Below are 20,845 nucleotides of genomic sequence, written 5' to 3'. Positions count from 1 at the left end.
AGTTGAAACGAAGGAATTCAGCCTAGTTCAGAGAAAGAAATCTAGCAGGTGTCAAGGGAGCGAACCTTCGCTTCCATAGTAAAGCAGAAAGCAGCAAGAAATTAAAAAACCAACATCCTGTCAGTTATGGGAAAGCTAGAAGAGTGGAGATAACTTTGACAGAGGAGCCCTGCCCAAAGAGCACCAAAGATTTTATCTTGCAAATCTGTATGTTGTAGGAAAGCAGAGACCTGGAGAGAACTGACACAGCCAAAAACTTCAAGCCGAGGAACATAGTTTTTCTGAGACAGGTAGCAGTATTTTTTCCACAGCGCAATGCTGCACCGTGCCAACATACTAGCCCACCCAAAGTAAATTTAATCTCTGTATACATACCACAACATGTGTATATATACTCTCTAACACATGAAGTGCCAAATCACCAATGCAGCATCAGTGTAGCACATCACAGTGTCACAGTGTGAGAGGAACACTTCAGAGCAGACTTCTCTCCATTTAGCATATAAGAAGCTTGGTGGTTGCTACATGGGCCTTAGAACTAACCAATCTTGTCTTCCCATGGATTTCTGTACTATGTCTCATACCAATCTTTTGTCTATTACTACTATGAACGTCTTTCATGCAATACTTTTAGTTCTCTTTAGTACCATGATCATGAATTCCCAACCCCTAATATCATTGGTATAAAAAGAGGAGAGAGCGAACAAAGAAAAAGGGGAGAGGAGATGCAAAGGGTTCAGTAAGCAGGAACACTGGGTAAGTTGTCTTTCTGTGTGAACAACAGCATGATGACAGTCAGTTCAACCTACCCAGACAGCTGTAAGAACCTATGTGTTCTTACACATAGGGAAGAAGGGAACTTTCCCTCAATGAGAAAAAGAAAGAAAGAAAAAGTTTTTCCCCTACATTATTCACAAAATTTAATTTTGGATTACTCACGCTCCTAACAGCTTGAGCTAAATTAATCAGTTTGACTTGTCATTTTTGAAGTTCTTCTTACTCATAAACCAGGAAAAGGAAGCCATTAGGTAAATCAAAGCTGTGGCCCAAACAATCCAAATATACTGAAATATAATTAAAGCAAACATTTAAGGTTAGGTCAGAAAAATACTTGCTTAATCCTATCAGTGTATACTCAGAACAATTAAGCATGGTATCTGCTAGTACAGGCATAAAAATTCTGGAAAACTCTGTGAGGAAAATAAAGTTGTGCTGCATGAACGATGAAGTATGTCTAACATGAAAGGGTTTAAGTATTTCCTAAAACTAAGCAGTATATTGTAAGATGAACCACCAGTTTATATACAATTACTGCTCATGTCCAAAGGGTCATGGGAACACTACTCATTCCCTAAACTGGACCCGAAAGACCTCTGATACTTCTATGTACATTTTATAGGTGATGTGATACATCACACATGAAAAAAATCTTGGTTTATGAACGATTAGAAGAAAATTTTAAGGATTAGAACACACTGATTAATAAAAAAGTTCTACTTCCAAATGAAAAAAAGATGTTAAGTATTTCATCAGTACGAGAGCTTTTCTACAAGCTATCCATCAGGAAAGTTTGAGAAAATATACACAGTGTCACAGTAGTAAGACTAGAAAGCTAAACAAACTGAAATAACAGGGCCTTGTGATAGCCACAAAATCTGCAGTCAGTCAGTAAGTTGCCTATGGATTTAAATCTTAGCATACAAGAACAAAGTGTCCTTACTACTAAAGTGAAGAATGGCTGTAAAGGCTTAAGTGCAAACTGCAATTTCCCTTTTTCTGCAATTAACAGAGGACTCCAAGCAAAAGAAAACGCTTATACAGTTCTTCAATTCAGTACCATGTTTCCCAGCTTTTTACTTTAGCAAAACTATATATTTAACACAAGTAATAAATCATTAAACAGAGGCAAGGGAATTTAAGACATAAATAATACATCAATCAAACTGAAATCCCACAATTCAAAGTGTCCAAAAGGTAAGTTATCTTAAACAAAATTATTATGAGTATCAGCTGTATAACAACTACTCAACCATCATTTACCGTGTTTCTGATTGGAATTTTCTTCGGTTCTGGTGGCACATCCTGAGGAACAAATTTCACTGGTTCCTTAATCTGTCTCCTTGATCGTTTGGTCCCATCTGGTAAGGTTTCCATGGCGATATCAGCCTCCATGTCACTGCTACCTGCCTGGTCACACTCTGAGCACTGCCTGCAAAGTGGGAGATTTTATATTTAAAACTACAGTCAGAAAAGCAGAAACACATTGAAGTGACTGGGTTTAAAATAAATTCAGAAGTCAAGAAACCCAATGGACACCTAAAGAAGTCCCTCAAATGTATGATACTTTAAGCAATTAAGCAAAAAATTAGCAAGATCTCATTGACAGGTTTTCTTCTGACAGGATTTAAACTTTGAAAACCAAGATTTTGAAAGTAGGATTTAATCTTCAAGAAACATGCACCCTGTTTCACTATTTGCATCCTACCATATCTCCATTTTTAATGGTGCCCACTGATCTGTAATCTATTCATTATTCTAACTGCTGCTGCAGTTTAATCTTTACAATGATACACTGCTGAATTCATTCTGATGAGAGCACTCTTTAGTGGCAGGGATATAGAAGACATGTCTGTTATGAAAAATCAATTTTAATATGTATTTTCTAAGGGAGTGGGTTTTAAATCTGAAAAAAATAATAGAGACAATTAGTGATATAGAAGCTGGAGACATATTAACACACTTTGAAAACTGAGTTGAAAAAAATGCCTATTGAGTTTTTGAAAAAGTATAAAATCACAGTCAGAACTTCAAAAGTGAACAGATGCTAAGGTAAATGCTATTAACAAGCTCCATGATAGAATTAAGAAGACAGGAATTCATTAAGTTTTGCTCTAATTTGCAGAAAATGCTCATCTTACGCAAAGTCATAAGTGTGGATGTTAATGAAAACTTAAAAATTATACCCTCTGTTAAGAGCCTTTTTTTTAATTCCTTCTCACATTACACTTCCAACTCAAAAAACTGTAAATCCTTTCAAACAAATTCCAACTCATCACTGTTTGCATATTAAGCAAGTTCTTTTTATAATACCAACTAACCCCCCCCCCAACATTCTGTTCTGCTATTAATTGGCATTAACAGGCATTAACACATTAAAATTTGTCTCAAGTAAGAAGCAAACTTGCTTTGGAAGGAGACAAACAAAACCCATGTATTTATTAATTGAAGTTAAATGTTAATACACTTGTGACAAGAAGGCATACCCATCCCATATTTAAACAAAAGCACAAAGTCAGGTATATACGTTGTGTCTGAGCTGATTTCTTCAAATATACATGTTCAACAGGGATAGTTTTTCTCCTGTGAACTTCAGTAAGGGCTAATACAATTATCAACTCCATCAACTTTGCATGTTTTCCAATTCTTTCAAACTAATCCAAGCAGTATAATCTCAGATCTCTTCTGGCTATACCACAAGACAACAGCAGTCATCGTGGTCTGCGAGACAGACCAGTGGCTACCGAGTCAAATAGAGGGGATCTAATCTTGGATTGGGTGACTTATCGGTGTAACCTTGGCTAAATCAACACCTTTCTCCTTCAGCTTTTTCATATGTAAAATTTATATAATTGTGGCCACGTTATAACACATGCTAGTAGTATTTGCTCATCTAGAAAAGCGGAAGTACTACAGGGTAGACTGCAGGAAAATAACATTCTCTCCTCTACCTCTTCTAAGTATGTAGACTTTATTAGTAGTCAAAACACAAGGAAGTCAGTTTATGATGGTTTTATACTTTGTAAACAGTTTTGGGCCAGCATACAAGTGTGTTATACTCTATTCTTCCTCCTCTACAAACTTCAGTTTGCTACAGACACAGTAGCTCTTCAACATTTCTAGGCCTCTTCACGACACCAAAATGTAACACCAATAGAAATAGCTTTCACAAAATGCTACTTTTCAGTTATATGTTTACATAAATTTGTGTGCATATACACACAAATATGTATACACATGCACTTAAGTAAATAAAATGCACTTATTGTAAGATTTTATGGAGAAAGGCTCTCTAATGATGTAACAGGAGAGAGAAGCTTTAGAGATAACAGCATTCCCTCGAAAATTTGTGTGTCTGCTTAGCTAGAGGTTACTTTGTCTTCTTCACTTTTATATGATGCATTGTCTTCAAGTTCTCCAACTCAAAACTCTAAGGAGATTTTCTGTTTGGTAAGCATCAGAGAGCACAGCCCTCCACAATACTGCAGCATCAGTCATGTCATTAATTTATGTAATGGAAAGCACAACTGAAAGTACTTACTATGATCTGCTTATGCAGATGTAAGCAATAGCTATGAAAGTGTTCAAAAATACTGTGATGAGCAATTCTTACAAAAAGTTTATTTCCCCTGTTATTATGGTAAAAATGTACTATGTATAAACTAAAAAAAATACGCATTCCACAATTAAAGAGTTGCATTAAAAAATGGAAGTTTTTATAAGACAAAAAAATAGTAGTATGATTTTACAGCAGTATTTGGAGTTGGTAACCCAGTCTCTTGGATCTACCACCCTGCACCTCTGATTTAAATAATTTCTGTTCTTCAGCTCTGTGCTATTAAAAAGGAAAAGACACACTTTCTGATACATAAGTTCAGACAGTTGTACAGAAAATGACTATGCAGATCAGTAAAGTACTTTAAGTTTCATTAAGGCCTTGTTTAAATATAAATAAAGTATTTTAACTTTGATGTTAGTGAAGAAGACAAGAAACATCAACAGATTAGGTACTGCATACAAGTTCCTGAAATTCTATTTTTATGTCCAAGCTTGCTCTGAAACAGGTGGTGCAAGTGACACAGCAATCAAAACCAGAAAAAAGCTAGATCTACAAAAAGAAAGCTGCAAAATCATAGTATGATGGGGTGGTGGTGCGGTGTGTGAATCACAGAACAAAGCTTCACAAATACACTGAAAGTGAGGAGAAAAAAGTAAAGTTATAAACATGAACTTACAAGAAACCTCTTGATTTACTGGAATAGCCTCTACTATCACAGGCAACCACATCTTACCAACCCTATTATAAAGCAGTCAAGCTTCAACTATAATGTAGTTTAGCTGTTAGCTCCCATAGGGCCCACAGAAAAGCTATTACAGACACACACTCCTCTGACTTGGAAACAATCTCCTAACTTTCAGCTCTTATTACGGTTTACTTCAATGTGGTTCTTGAATTTAAAGAACTATCCTCCTATTCTGCTGTTTAATATATTCATAGAAAGCAGCCATATGGCTCCCTTTCCTTTTGGTTACACTGAAGTCATGCTCATTTCATTTCTTCAAGGACAACTAATGATTAGAGAACCTACTACAATAGGTCACCTTTCCAACTCTTCCAACAATCTTTGACTACCTCTAGATTAGCAAGCATTGCCATTCATCACAAACAAATTAACAGGAGAAATGGTGCCAAAGATTCAACTTCTCTACAGAGGTTTTGTTTTGCTTTTAGTCTAGACTTGCCTAATCTAGACTCAGAGAAAATCACTAGTAGGCCACAATATGCCTACTACTAAAATGAGCCTACTACTAAAAATTACTGGAAATGTTTGATCCATCAAGAAATCTCAGTGATGATTTGAAACCTTTTAATCATAAAGTCTTTGACTAAGTCCTAACAACCTAAAGAAGAAAAAAAGTTGCACAGTTGTGTTCTCAATCTGACTTTGTACGAGAACCAATGGTACCAGAGATACCTTCCATCTCACAAAGCAAGTGGTTCTTCTCAACTCACTAGCAAAAGACACAAACAGCAAGTGAAAAAGAACACATTATTAATTTTCAAAATCACTGTTTTTGTGTAACTGCATGATGCAAATGTTTCTGCATTGCCTGGTGGTGAATAGATTTTTGAGTATGGGCAGCTTCAAGAAACACATGAACCTATAATGGGGCTTTACTTCAGGGTTTCAATAAGCACTTGAAGACCGAAAGGTGCTTTCTGTTTATGAAGTTTTAGAAACTGCTAACACAAGGCCTTTAACCTAGCAATTTACAAAGTGAAAAAGTGAACATCTACCTCACTGAGAAACCAAGGAAGAGACGGATAGTTTGGACATGGGGTGGGTTTTTGGTGAAGTGGCAATGAAATCCGTAGAGAGATAATCCCATTACTTCCCCAAAAATTTAGTGCAAACAATGATATTATGATGCTTCTTTATGCTGCAGCTTTATACATCAAAAAAATCTAAATGCACTTTAAGTAATGGACCTGGCACATGGAAATTTGTGAAATGATGATGAGGAAAGCTGAAGAAACACTGAACACCATTCATTTATGAATGAAAGGTCACAAACAGGGCTCAAAGCTGACATATTGGTAAACTTAACATGAATCTGGTTTTATTTTTAAAATTTTAATAACACAAACAGCATCTTTGCTATATGAGACAGAAAACCAGATAAAAACATATGAAAATATTTTATTGAAAAGGTAACACTAAAAAAATTAGAAAGAAATTGGAGTTTTGATGAATTGCCACATTATCACATTATAGATGAATTAGATCACCTTAACTGTGTTATGGTACCTAGTTTCAGAGTGGCTTGTGTGATGAAAATGTGAAGGACTCAGTCTGAACAAGACAATTGTTCTTATAATCACAACTACACACTAGGCCAGAAGAGGATTTGGAAGGAACAATCTTCTGTGCTGAGTGAACACCAATACAGTGCATCCAGAAAACAGTTCCGCCCTCAGTGTTTAGAAAGGAAAACCGTACAGTTATTTATTAGAGTTTGGTTTGATTTTAATTAGGAGAAAACAGGTCTCAGAATTATACTCCATAATAAATTGCTTCTTGAAATGTTTACTTGAACTTTGAACTTGAGAAACATAAATCACACATGCCGAATGATGTACTGGAATTGGGAAAAAAGGAGGAGTGCTGCTTATTTTAGACATAAAAGGCAGTATATATGAATCAAAAATAGTTTGTCAAAGACCTTCAAAGAGCATCTTTCAAAAGATTTTTAGAAATTTGCCATTTGCAATGACCCAAACATCCCTCAACTAGAACAAGTGACAAATACATAAAAATGTATGTGTTTTATGCAACGTTATATTGTACTCGCTTATATAAAAGTTAATAATTTTATATCATTATGCAATTTCTCAGAATGAAAAAACAATCAAGATGTGCTGGATCAGTACTGAATGAGTGGGGTCAGGAATATGAACAAATGACCAGATACTGAATGAGTGTTCATGGGACTACTGTTGAGGAATTCCACAGCCCATTCTGTCCAGTTCTGTGGCCAATACTCCCCACAGCAGAGTTACCACTAAAATAACTTGGCCTTCCAGAATAAAAATAAAAACCACCAAGCCTAGTAATATCATTAGTCCTTGTTTGGTTCATCTCAGTCCCCAGCATTTAATATGCTAGCAGAAGTTATCCCTGTTTTTCAGCAATCTCATTTCAATAGAAAAAGCTAGTCCCTGTTGGTAGCTGCCAAGTATTTTCTTAATGAAAATGTCAATATATTACAATCAGATTTTGATTCACTGTATTGTCTGTCAACACTTGTGCAATGCTTTTGTATCAGTTCAGATCATTCTCTACCACGAAAATACACAGTTCCCAGTCCATTCATAATGGGCAGGAACATAAAAGCACACAAGTTGTCAGTGAGAATGACAAGACTTAATTTTATGATAACATGTGAATCAAAAGAATATTCTACTGTTTAATCAATAGGATTTCTAAGAAACTGAAAACTTCCAAATTTTTAAATAAAAGTATGCCACAGCATTTTACTCTGATTAGAGCTGCTGGTCTAATTTGAGAGCACCAGATCAAAACAGATAGAAATTAATGCTTTCATGTTTTATTATGTAAAATAGTTGTTATGCTCTTCCTCTCAAAATGAACCCCTTTGAAATGAGGAAATGCTTTGAACTTACTATGTTACAAACAATTTCTTTCTAAAATATTCAAGATGTATAAATGTTACCTTGGAGAAAACTGCCAGGCCTCTGAATGGGGGAATTTCTTAGTGTTTGCAACCAGCCTCTAATAAGTTGAGACACCCTGGTGTTCACCAGGTCTAAACTCTTACTATGATTTCACTAAGACCAAAATCATGAACCCCTTTTAATGTTTAGAAACATTGAGATAACTAATTATAATTTGTGCTTTCTTCAGCAAAATTAGCTTTTAAATAGAAAAAAGATTTTTTTCCTTACCATTACATTTAATAGTGGATTTAGTTAACAGTTTCAAAATCCTTTTTTGTACACTGTAATTTAAATTTCTATTAAATGCTGAGCATGAAACGGGCAAAGAGTCTATTAACTAATCTATGTAGCATCACACACGTAAGCTGCATCATTTGGCATCCTCAAACAGTATAAAATATGAATAATATGGAAAAAACACATGCTAAACTACCCAATGTTTAAATAAATATATATTGATAAAGTATATGACTCCAATCATCAAACCTTTTGCAAAGGCTCAAGTTAGCAATTATGAGTAAATGTTTAGCAGTGATAACAATAGGAAGCAAAAATTAAGAAATAATTATTTTTAACTGGTTTCATCTATTTTAGAAGAGGACTAAATCAACATTCCAAACCACTTTAAATAAAGTTTTTCAACCTGCCTAACCCTTCAAGGAATTTCCCACTACACCCATTTTTGTATTTCATCTTTTTGCATAAGTTCCCATTATATCCTATATAAATATATGAAAAGTACACGGCCCCTGTAAAAAAAAAAAAAAAAAAAAGTACTTTTCTTCATATCTTAATCAAAAGTTTAAAGTTGTATTCAAAACAGCAGGGGGGACAAACCTGCTGAACTCAAACTTAGATTAAGGGTTCATTCTATTGCTCTCTACTGATCCTGAAAAGAATACATGAAGGCATGTTCAATGATGAAAAGAGTGCAATCAATACAGCTCCATTTGTCTGCTATAATCTCACACTCCAGAATATGCCTTAGCTAATTAGAAGTAAAACTGAAGTTTGTGATCTGAGATATAATTGAAGCATGAAATTCACAACAAAGATAAGTTATAGCTTTGAAATAAAACCGTTTTACTACCTAACCTGACCTATTCTGCCTTTAACACCTACTGAGAATTGTACTCTTATATCTTTTGGACTGATGGCTTTTTGTGTGCCTTTTCAACTTGGTTAAAAAGCAGAACAAAAAAAAAAAAATATCAAGAACCTCCTGTGCAAATGCAAAAGCTACCAAAAAAAAAAAAAATGCTCCCATATAACATAACCACTTGGTAAATTTGACCCAAGAGCTCAGAATGCCCTCGAAATAATGAAAAGTCCAAAATCACAGACTACATTAGATAATTAAAGGAAAGTTAAGTTCAGAACAGTATTAGTGATGGTGAAAACCTTTCTGAGATTTTCAGCTTTTAAAGAAAATCTCTATTAACTTACTAACTAAATTTACTGGGATAAATCCAAGTTTTGTCATGTTAAGATAAAAAAAAATAAAAATGAGAGACTACCCACCCATTTCATGTACTGGCCATCTTGCTCTGCACACAATCAAAGCTATGCAAAATATGACTTACATAAATCTTTTATGGAAGTTTTTTTTTAAAAATAATAAACTAAGAGACATACGAAGAAAAACAGAAACCAAGTTTTCTCGATTAAAATAGTTTTACTGTGTTTTTAGAAGGAATGCTTATACTGTTCTGATTTGGCACCTTTTAACATTCAGACAAGGTGATGATAATTCCTGAAGATGCTATACTCTAACTTCTTGCCAGATTAAAAACTGCTTCTGAATAACTGCTTTAACACATTTCAGAGCAGTTTAGAAACATGCATAACACTAACACAACACAGCAGCACACTAATTCTATGACAGTTTGAAAATCACCACCTTTACCAGTTCCCACTGCACCAGTTAGCTTTTGTTCTGCTCCACTGGCACAAAAAGAATTTTAATTCATGGAAATGTAACTGCAGTAAGTACGGTTATGCATATGCTTCTGTCGTTGCAGATTTGAGTCGTAAGACAGAAGTAAACCTAACCAATTTCCTATATTGCGATAAACTGATCTACTACTTACAGGTTTATTTTTAAGTATTTACAAGTATTTTCCTAAAGATCTGGACAGAGAGTTGCATTATCTGTGTCCTAAGACAAACAGAAGACCAAGTCTTTAATTTCCTGAAGGCAGCCTATAGTTTCCTACCGTTACTATATAGCAGCATTAATAATCACAAACGAACTCAAAAGCTAAGAAAATTAAAGATATAATCTATTTCTACACAGTGGCTAATAATAAAAAAAAATCTTTACACCCTTTTTTTTTTTACCTTGAAATACCACTGCTAATAGCCTGAAAATAAAATAACATGGTTCAGACTGCATTACAGCAATGTCTAAAACACTTAGAATTTGCAAGTCTATTCATGTTTACATCCTACTTTAAGTACAGAGATAGCACAAGACAACACATTAACTGCATTCTTACCAGTAACTGTTCTTGGTCTTCCTTGGCATCCTGGTAAGAGGTGGATCCAGGCAACCAAGATGATAATGGAGTTTACAAGTATCACACAGTAGCAGTAGGTGTTGATCATGGTTCTTCTTGCAAATTCCACAACTTTTAATGCAGGCAGCAGAAAAGCATTATAATTACATTTGTAATCATAAAGAATAAACAACTACATCCCAGCACATTCCCTAGTTTCAATACAAACATGTGGCAACTTCAATTTGAATGCATCATTTAAGTGCGTAACTACTTTTTAAGGAGCTTCCACCTAAAGCATAAAAGGCCCCTAATATAGTTAACTTTAAAACTGCTTTCAATTTAATGTTTTGAGGACTTCTAACCAGTAACCACTTGATACTTCAACAAAATATACCAGTGGCAAATAGAAAAAAATACTACCTGTGCCATTCAAATGCTTAAATAGCAAATTATGCTACTATTATTAGTCTTAACAATCATATGCTTATTTTAATAATGCAAACACCCTGAAATAGGTCTGTGCTGCTATTATGTTGGGCAATGTATCAACTCATAAGAAATTACATTTCCTTTTTATAATTATTATTTCAAAGAATTGAAATTTTAGTTATTTCAAAAAGATCAGGTGTTCATTGATTCCATTATAAAATAGGAGAAATTATATGACTGGATTTGAATGAAACAGAACTAATAAAGCATGACTCCTATTATTTGTTTGTGTATACATCTAAATTGCCAAATACTCAGCCTACTGCCATGTTCTCAAGATTTCCATCTCCCACAGCACTAGATTTAACTTTTGCTTATGTAACCCACTGTCTTCATTTAGCCTGCTAGCTGGGCAAGATGCTGCCCACTTGCTGTGGCTGGAGGCCTGGCTGCTGCTCTCTAGATAAGTGACAGACCATGCCACTTCTCAGCTGGTGGCAAGAGAAGATCCAAGACAGTATGTATATTTTGCATAGTCATGCTCTGGGATCCTAGCGTATGTTTCACTGTTAGGCTTGGTTAAAATCCAGTGAATAGCTTCCCAACTTATAAAAAAGGGGAAAAGGTGGAACAGAGTAAGTGAATACATTTTATTTTCTTGGGAATTTCTAGAATTAGGGAAATTTAAAACACAAGATAACCCAAAGCATTTGACAACCCATAAGCAAAAGAGTAAAAATTGTTATATCACAAGCGTTTTATGCACCCAGCCACTGTGACTGAACAGCAGCAGCACTATTTGCAAAATCATCACCACAGATGACTGCATTCAAAAGACAAGATGACCAGTTAAAAGTTTTCACATAACAAAGGACTCTTATATTTCAGCTGTAAAGAGTTACCTTTGCCCTTAAAGCACTGCCGTCAATTAGCAAAAAAACCCCAAACCTTACTGAGGTGTGCTAAGGTGAAGAATTCGCTACTATTCAACTTGGCCTTCGTAAGTAAATAAAAGTATAGACAACTCTGAAGCATTTTGTTAATTAAAACCAAGCAAACAATTTGCTCTCAACACTTTTGTGATACTAAAATTTACTAGATATTGTATCTATTCTGTCAAGACTTCATTACTTGCCTATAAAGTACAGCTGGAAGTGTAGATGTCTTTTGTGTTCCTCCTTCCTTTTTACTTGGTTTCCTTTCCTTAGGAGCACGTAAAATTGCTGGTATGTTCAATTTCTATTGGATTTGAACAAATGCAGTACATGTGAGTCTTTTTTAAAGAACACCACTTCAAACTCAATGCACAAAGAACAAGACTCAAATTATGAGTGGGAAATTGCTTAGCTAGCTGTTTTACAGACAAGAGCAACAACAGATGCTTACCAGTACGATTCTGCAATATAAAGTAATATTATACTCATTTTTTCAATTCAATAAATAAAAACCACATTGAAATACTAGCTTTTAAAAATTCTTCAAGCTTGAAATAGAGGGATGGACAAGGATACATTTGTCTAGGCAGCTGAAACAATTGACAGAATACTGAGGCAGTTTATTTTCCCCAACATCCCTGCCACATTGGTGCTCAATAGGTTAATTAGAAAAATTATCTTATTGGACCAAGCCCTCCACAAAGCAGATGAGATTCTCTTCGGGTTTCTACTAATCTGCAGTATGCTAGCTTCTCAGACAGCAACCATCTATCAAAGTCATTTCTCAGCAGCCCCACGGGTCTGCATCTGTTCAACCCACCGGAAAAAAAAATGTCATGCAAGCTGTGTAAATGAATTCTACTCAACTTTTCTTCTTTTTTTTTTGATTTAGTAACACTTGCACCAGGATATGTATTTGTGAATACTTACCCAAAGCCATCTTAAAAAGCAGGGAAAAAATTAATCTTGATTCAAGACATATGTTATGTGAGAACCCTTCCTCACAAGTAGAAAAGATAGGCAGACAAACAGAACTAGAAAAGGTAGCATACCTGAAGAACTACTACTGCCTAAAGAAAGGCCAAGCTTCATTTTCTGAACAGCAGCACAAATTCAGCAGTACACCAAAGGGCATGACAAAGTTGTGACCTAATTGTATGTCTGCATGTTCATTTTGAATAGTTTCTTCAATCTTCCTTAAAATCATAATTGGAAATCATTTCAATCTCTTTGACATCTAAAATGTCCATTGTCATTTAATACCTTAGACATAAAACATATCAAAACACTACAAGAATCTATACTCCTCCCCATATCATGAGAACAAAGATAATTGCTGGCAACAGGAGGTAATCCAAATCTTCTCTTCTCCTAGATGTTTATATTCATTTGATCAAAATATTCTCCTCTGTCCAGTTAAAAGTCATCACAGACATTACTGCAGTTTTAAAGATTTATATCTTATAAAAACCATAAAATGTTACCATATCATTTGAAGCCTACAGTAACTAAAGACAATGTGGAAACAAAAGTGGTAAGGTTCATCACAAATGACAGGCCAATCAGTTACATCAAATGAAAGAACTTTGCAAACAAGATCACTATTACAACAACAAAATTAAGCTACAGGTTCCCAGTAGGTGGTTTGCAGAAGTCTAGGTATTTCAATCAGGAAATAGTATCCCCAGCGTAAAGCCTGGGTCTGATCAATTCATTCAGTCATAGAAGTGACAGATAGAGACTTCTTAGAAAACCAGGTCTGCGTATGAACTATAAAGAGGAGGTAAAAAAACAACTAACCTGTCCAATGATTCTACCCAGCAGAGCCCAAATGCCTTGCCCTTCATTTCGCAGTTTTCCATTCATATTTTGTAGCTCTTCTAAGGACTCACACAGCTAAAAAGTTAAAGAAAAAAAAAATCAACAGGAATGAAAATCCATTAAGAGTCACTTAATAAAATTTATTCAACCTCTTACCTATCTAAAGGTGCATTACTTTATTGGGGGATTTAATAAAAAAAAAATGGAACTCATGTCAACATAGCTGACACCAGTGCAATCATTCAGCAACTTAATAGAACTAAGATGAAAACCTGGCCAGCCACCTGTTTTGTAAAGATCTGAAGCATTTCAGCATGAAAATAAGGTTTCATAAAGTCAAGTAGAAAACTAAGATACAACAACATCTTGTACGTGTTGTCCATACTAAAGCAGCAAATTATAACAAGTAACCATATAAATGAATTAAAGCTTTATATTGCCATACCAAAGAACACTCACTCACTCTCATAGAAAGAGAAACAATCTATGAAAGGATGCAAACAGAAAAAAACCAGATTTTTTTCTTCTGGAAGTGACTGTTAGTTACCACCCTGCATATACAACCTATTAATTTGGTTAAAAGCCCCACGCACAATCTCCTTCCCCTTTATCATCTTTGGGTAGTTCACAAGGACCTGCTGCTTCATTTCCATGTGTTCTCATTTAAAACACACACATCCAACAGTTTAAGAATTAATAGCAACACTATTTTTTGTCATTGCTAATCATCACTTGATAGGTTGCTGAATTCAGCAAGAATTGTAGCATGTCATCTGTCACAAAAGATACAGTATTTCTATGTTTCATTTAAAGATTAAAATAAATAATTAATTATTTAGTAAAAATGCAATTAAAACACAAAAAGCTCTTTTAACCATGAAGATGAGGTAATAAAAAATTGCATTAGCAACATTTTGAGGGAGCAATGGCATCATTGCTCCCCCAAATTTCCTATGCTCAAACAAAACAGAGGACACGATGGATGTGTCAATACTGATTACTGCAGCCTGAAGATTTAGCCAAGTCATTAAATCTAGGATGAACACAACTGGAGTTGGAGTTGACATACCCAAACAAATAAATAAATTACTATCACTCTGACAATTCTAGACTCCCAATTATCAAGTAGGGTTCCAAGCAGAAAATCAAGCAGGTTCAGAAAGAACCCAGAACTACACACAAGCAAAAACAAAACAAAAAAACACAGAGAGGGGAGTCAAACTCTGTTGGCTCAAAGTCTCAAATGAAATGCACAAAAAGAATGAAAAAAAGGGCTTTAATACACAGTTCACTCATGAGAGGGACCTGTCTGTCCACGTGCAATTTGTTACTGGAGCTCTCAGTGGGGTCAGTTAAAGAACTCGTGCCCAGCCAACATGCAACATTTTTGAAGTTGACTGTACTGTATGGGGGAGACAGACCACAGAACATTTTTAAGAGAAGAAAAATTTTAAGTATTACTTTTAAAGAAAGAATAGCTTGTATCTTTCCAAGTCATTTTGTTTGGAAAGCAAAATGCTGTGAAAGTTATAGCAGCAATACTAAAACAGTACAACAGTTTATTATCCCTTTTTATTCACCTTATTATACTCCACGTGCAGCTTTTCTTGCTCGTTTTCTAATTTATCCTTGATATTCTTCTGCTCAGCCATATTCTCCTGGATTTGAATCATGCGCATATTTCTCTCTATTTAGAAGAAAATTGCATTATTTCCTATCCTTGTATATATTTTCCCAGTTTTATACACTGAAAAAAGTGAAGCAATAAAAAGCGTAAAACCATACCAACATGAAAACCCAAAACTATAGCTTAGAGGTTTTATTACGCACACTGAGTAAAAATGAACAGTCATAACATTTACATTTTGCTGCATAAATATGTTATTTAAGTTATTTAAATGCTGAGCTTTGATCAGCCATCTAGCAAACAGTCCCAAACTCAGGCTATTCCATACAGAAATGGAGGAAAATAAGAAAAAAAAATTATACCAAAAGGTAACTAAACTTCCATTCCCTTCTTAGCAAAGACAGTTTAGCCTCCTATTGATATTTGAAAGATTTTCTTCTGAAATGTCTTTAAAAAAATAACTTTCTGTGTAGAGATACCAAGTAGTAATATACCTGACCTAAAATGAAGACATAATTCATATTTATCTATTAATAAAAATAGAAGTAAAATAAAGAAGCCAATGAACTAGCACAGTACAAATACTGCAAAGTGATAATTTTTCATTGAGAAAAATACGCAGTTTTCATCCTTACCAAGGTAATAATTCACAAAATCAGCAGTGAGAGCTGGTTGTTTATGTTTTCTTCTTCCATCAACACTGGAACTAGTATCTGAAGTATCCACTGGAAAAATGTCTGTACTAATTCCCATTAGTTCAGCTTTGCGCATAAGCTTACGTATGGCTGAAGCACTGCTAGTAAGTGGTCGTGGTAGCTTCTCCCTGGGAACCCAGGCCTGAGGCCTGGTGGTACGGGCCAGCTCCGCCTTAGCACGATACTGCTGTAGCCTGGCATTGATTCGAGCCTGCAGTAAAGAATTCCATAAATTAAAAACATAAGGGAACAATTCAAAATTGGTTTTGAGTTATATCCTTTTGGAACATATCTGCTTTTTATTTTCATTTCAAAGCCACTCTATTTAATCAATGCCATTTTCATTCCGGAACTCTACGAGTCAAGAAGCAGCCACGGATAGAGACATTTGATTTTACTTCAGAGCGTGTACACAAATAATATTATCCTTTCACTACGTTTTAGAGCTATGCACAGGTTTCTTGATGAGATTTCCGCACCGATGAAAGTAACACAAATGATTGCTGGCTTTCAGACAATCCCTTCTAATAATGATAATTTGATGGGACTGTGAAAACTCACTACTGGGAACAGCCTTGGCTGACCTATCAAAAATACATTTAGATACACTTTAAACTGGTATCTATGTGAACAATAAAAGTTGAAAAGCATTTTTGCCATATTTGACATCCTTTCTCAACACCATATCTCTTTATAAATGTTGAACTAGCTGATTACAATGTGCCAAAACCACAACCCAAACAGAAATGAAGTAGGCAAGAGAAGCTCATAATATATATTGTTGATGACATCTGTATATTTATTACCATCTGGGAGATCCACCCCAGAAGATCAAGTTGTTACTGACAGTTGGAAAACACTGTCTTGCGGGAACTCTATGTAGCAGCAATTCTGGCAGAAAATGACATCAACATACAAACCTTCAGAGGCAAAACTCCAGCTGACTATCAGAAGTTGTTTACTTGCCCGCAGAAAGAAGAAACTAAACTAATCCAACTGCCCCACCATATGGTATGAGATACTCCTGAGACAAAAGCAAAAAAGTGTGCATATATATATATGCATATATAAGGAACATCTCTGATTACAAATAGAATCATCGAAGGTAAGAATTATCAGTGCCGCATAACAAATGCCTGAAAACAGAGCTAATAAGCCCTGCTGGACCTAAATTGATTTTGCACAACCAGCACTTACCATTATGTTGGGTAGTATTCATACTATCGTGGTATCTCCACTACATAGGTATATCTTACATAATTGAGAGCTCAGGGTATTCAGCAAGAATTATGCAACCAGTTTTAAATCAAGCTACATGAAGCTCAATACCCCACAGAAATATTTTATTCAAAATTTTTCCACGATTGAATATGAGCAAACTCTTTCTCAACTGCATGGGCAATTTTAAATTAATATTTTCTTCTCCTATTCAAAGATCTCTGAAGAACCAGAAAGGTATCATTTTTTTAAATAAAAAGTTTGATGATACAAAGATTTATTTTGTGATCATTACACTATAGTTCTCCCTTCAGAAAAAAAGCAGTTATTTCTCTCCCGTAACTGCCTTCCATTATTTACAGCATCTGTTACTCTCTACAACAAATTACACAGGATCATTCAAATAACAAGCTTCTTTTCTACACAGACATGATTTTTCCACAGAATACAGTTCAGCCTAAACAGTGAAAACAAAGTATGCCATAAATTCCTCAGAATCAGAAAAAATAATAAAGTACACACATTAAAACACATCAAACAGGCTCCCTCAGAAGGATAGTTTTACATGGATCTACCACTAGCCATGGATACAGACACTGCCTAGGATTTTCAACTCCCACTCAGCACAGATTCAGTTTATCTACCTACATTTTTTTTCTAGAAAATCTTTACTATGAAAAAACCCAGCGCACAGAATTCTACTTAAGTCTACAAAAAGCAAAGAAGGATCTAACAAGAAAAAAACTTTAGGCAAGCTAAACTATTCTGCCAAGTTCAAGATATTACTAAGAGAAAAAAGAGAATTTTGACTGAACTTGGATGTAGAAATATGCCTTATTTCTTGTCTGGCTGTCTTTTATTGTTAAGAGTCTTGAAGAAAACGTTAAACAAAATCTCTGAATTACAATGAAAATTACCAACTTTTGCAACAAAACCAAACAAAGTAAGATTTTTCAATTCAGACAAGCATAGATATCCCTATTTTATGATTATTGAGAATTGTTCTTAGAGACCAACACCTACAAATAATTCACTGTTTTGTTAAATGAACACGCACTATGAATATATTTCACGTTTCATTTCCTACTACAATAACAATTTCCCATCCTCTTCATTTCTTTCTTATTTAACATGGATGATTAATACAGATGCATTTGTGTAATGAATACAATACCTGAGCTTCTGGTGAGAGCTGTTTTTCTCTTTCCTGCAAGGACATTTTACAGTAAGATTGTAATGCCAAGTAGTTCTTCCGCTTCCATTTTCTGTCTAACCTGTCCGCATGCTGTTTACAATAAGCAAAAAAAGGGTCAGCTATATCCTGTTTCAGAGAAAACAAAGAGGAAGGAACGAAAATAAAGTAAGACATACAATGCCAAAAGGCTCCGAACAGCACAAACTTTCTGGCAATCAGTTCACATGTTCAAATAGACATGTTTTTAAAAACAACATATGTTTCTAAATCAGGTTTGTCATATTGATGTAATTTACCACATAAAGTGTTTTTTCCATTGTATTCATCGTGTGACCCTACTGTTTAATCTCTGTACTATTTTCTCATTCCCAGAAAAACCACCTGAAGAAATTGTTAAGTACAAATCCCTTTAACATGTATTGCTAACTTCCTGTTGCTTCGCTCTGTCTTTTGCATTGTATCCTAGAAGGGATTAACAATTCTGAATAATACAAAAGGCAATATATTTGGTTTTCTCAAACGATCTTCCAAATGTTTTTGGTGGCTATATCCCCATAGGATTTATCATCTCTCAGATGATTTTTTTTTTTTCCCCTGTTTTTCATTCTTCACCCCATCAGATCTGCACATTATCATGGCTGTAAGTTTATTGCAACTTTTAGCACTCGCAAACCTTCCAAGCAGACTACAAATATCTGAGCCATGAGGAGATATGGTTTGAAAATTATATTTCATTGCCAGTATATTTTCAAAACTGTAAAAACATCATCATAAATCTGTAAGACTAAGAAGAAAAACCTAAAGCAGTCTTGCTTCATAAAGTATTAATAATATTGATAAATAATTTGTGTATCAAATTTTCCTTTACTACACCTGTAAAACATAGACCAAGAGAATCTACACAGGCTTTCCTTACAAACATATTTTATTTTGATTTAGGTTTTCAAAGTGTATGACAACTTCCAAAAATTAGATTGCATGCACCCTAAAATTTAGATTTAGCACCCTAAAATTAGATTGTGAGGCCTTGATTAAAAATATTACGGTTACAGAAAACATATAACAAAATTTTAAGGTGGAAAGGCAAGTAAATGCACATGCCTAGAAAAAATTCACCCAGAGTGTTTGAAGAATCAACATGACACATAATTTATTGGGGACAAAACCAATGAGGTACTTGTGCTATCTTCCTATTTATCAGTCTCACAGAAGAAAGTATTTTGTGATTTCTTTAAGAACCACTTAGTGGTCCGCTGTTTCCAGAAACTAAAGTGTCAACATCAATAATGCAAGTAATTCTTGTTCACGTGTTACCTGTGGTACTTCCTAAAGCAGTAAGAAGTTAAATTGTGCAGCTATGAACAGGACAGGCTTAATCCAAATGATACATATCAGGATGAAATTCAGCAACCTAAAAGTACTTATACCGTAAAAATGAATTTGGAAGAAGGGGCTTCAAATCTAAATTGCTTTAATCATATTACAGGGAGAAAGCTGGTAAGAACAGATATTAAAAAGTTATCAATAGGTTATGAATGTTTGCTTTTCATTCTGATTCCTAAGATTAAATGTTACCACAAAGAAAGTCATATACCTGTATTGCAATTTGAAGAAAATACTGGAAAACATGCATGAAGAAATCGCATTAGAAATGTAGTTAATTTCTCAAGACAGTCCTATTTGGTATGAAAGAGACATTGTTATACTACATGAACAGCTGGGTAAGTATGTCAACCTAGGTGAAGTTCAAGAATTAGAGTTACAATTCACATCTGTATTGACTGACAGTCTATTAAGACTACTTCTGTGTTAACCTTCTCTATCCCTTTTTTCCAGGCCATTTCAAAAGGTGCTCAGAGTTGGGCAATTTGGTTAACAAAAACACCTCCCTGGACAGTCCTTTTACTTGGCCTACAACTTGCTATCAATTTACAAAAACTTTGCTCAGGGTTAGCGAGCAAAAAAGGCACAATTTCAGGTCATCTTCACAAGCTTTTGATACAACTCTTTTTTAATTCTATCCTTTCCACAGCTACCTCTTCTGCTGCTGCTTCTGAGAGGAGGCCTTCTTTCTGAGCGCAGGTCACATGAAAATAAGCTCTGCACATCCCAGCATCACAACTAATGCATACACCAGTTCTGGCAAAACGAGGATCTTCGCAAAAACTGCATTCCTTTATAAAGAAGAGTGGAAAATGCCACAGTAAATATTTCAGGTGCATTTTGCCTAATATTCAATAATTTACATCTTACATATAAAAACCAAACAGGTAGGCTTACTCCTGTATGGTACAGAAACCAAGTATGCTGCTGACAGTTGACGCTACTTAAAACTTCACCCCTTTCCAATCCTCACTATTGATTCCTTTTTCAACAAGCACTGGATAAGTGCTTAAACAACCTAAAC

General features: G+C 34.8%; 1 protein-coding gene across 1 annotated transcript in view; it reads right to left on the bottom strand.

Annotated features, from left to right (window-relative positions):
* PHF14 (PHD finger protein 14) overlaps positions 1 to 20,845 on the bottom strand; it is a 173,083-nt gene that overhangs the window by 114,688 nt on the left and 37,550 nt on the right. Inside the window, 8 exon segments of the mRNA XM_074836515.1 lie at positions 2,041 to 2,209; positions 10,516 to 10,647; positions 12,083 to 12,186; positions 13,683 to 13,778; positions 15,284 to 15,390; positions 15,966 to 16,236; positions 18,418 to 18,564; positions 20,475 to 20,612. Of these exon segments, the coding sequence (XP_074692616.1) occupies positions 2,041 to 2,209; positions 10,516 to 10,647; positions 12,083 to 12,186; positions 13,683 to 13,778; positions 15,284 to 15,390; positions 15,966 to 16,236; positions 18,418 to 18,564; positions 20,475 to 20,612 (1,164 nt within the window).

Source organism: Strix aluco, chromosome 1 (assembly GCF_031877795.1).
Source record: "Strix aluco isolate bStrAlu1 chromosome 1, bStrAlu1.hap1, whole genome shotgun sequence".
Classification (NCBI taxonomy): domain Eukaryota; kingdom Metazoa; phylum Chordata; class Aves; order Strigiformes; family Strigidae; genus Strix; species Strix aluco.
This window is presented reverse-complemented; position numbering and strand designations above follow the sequence as displayed.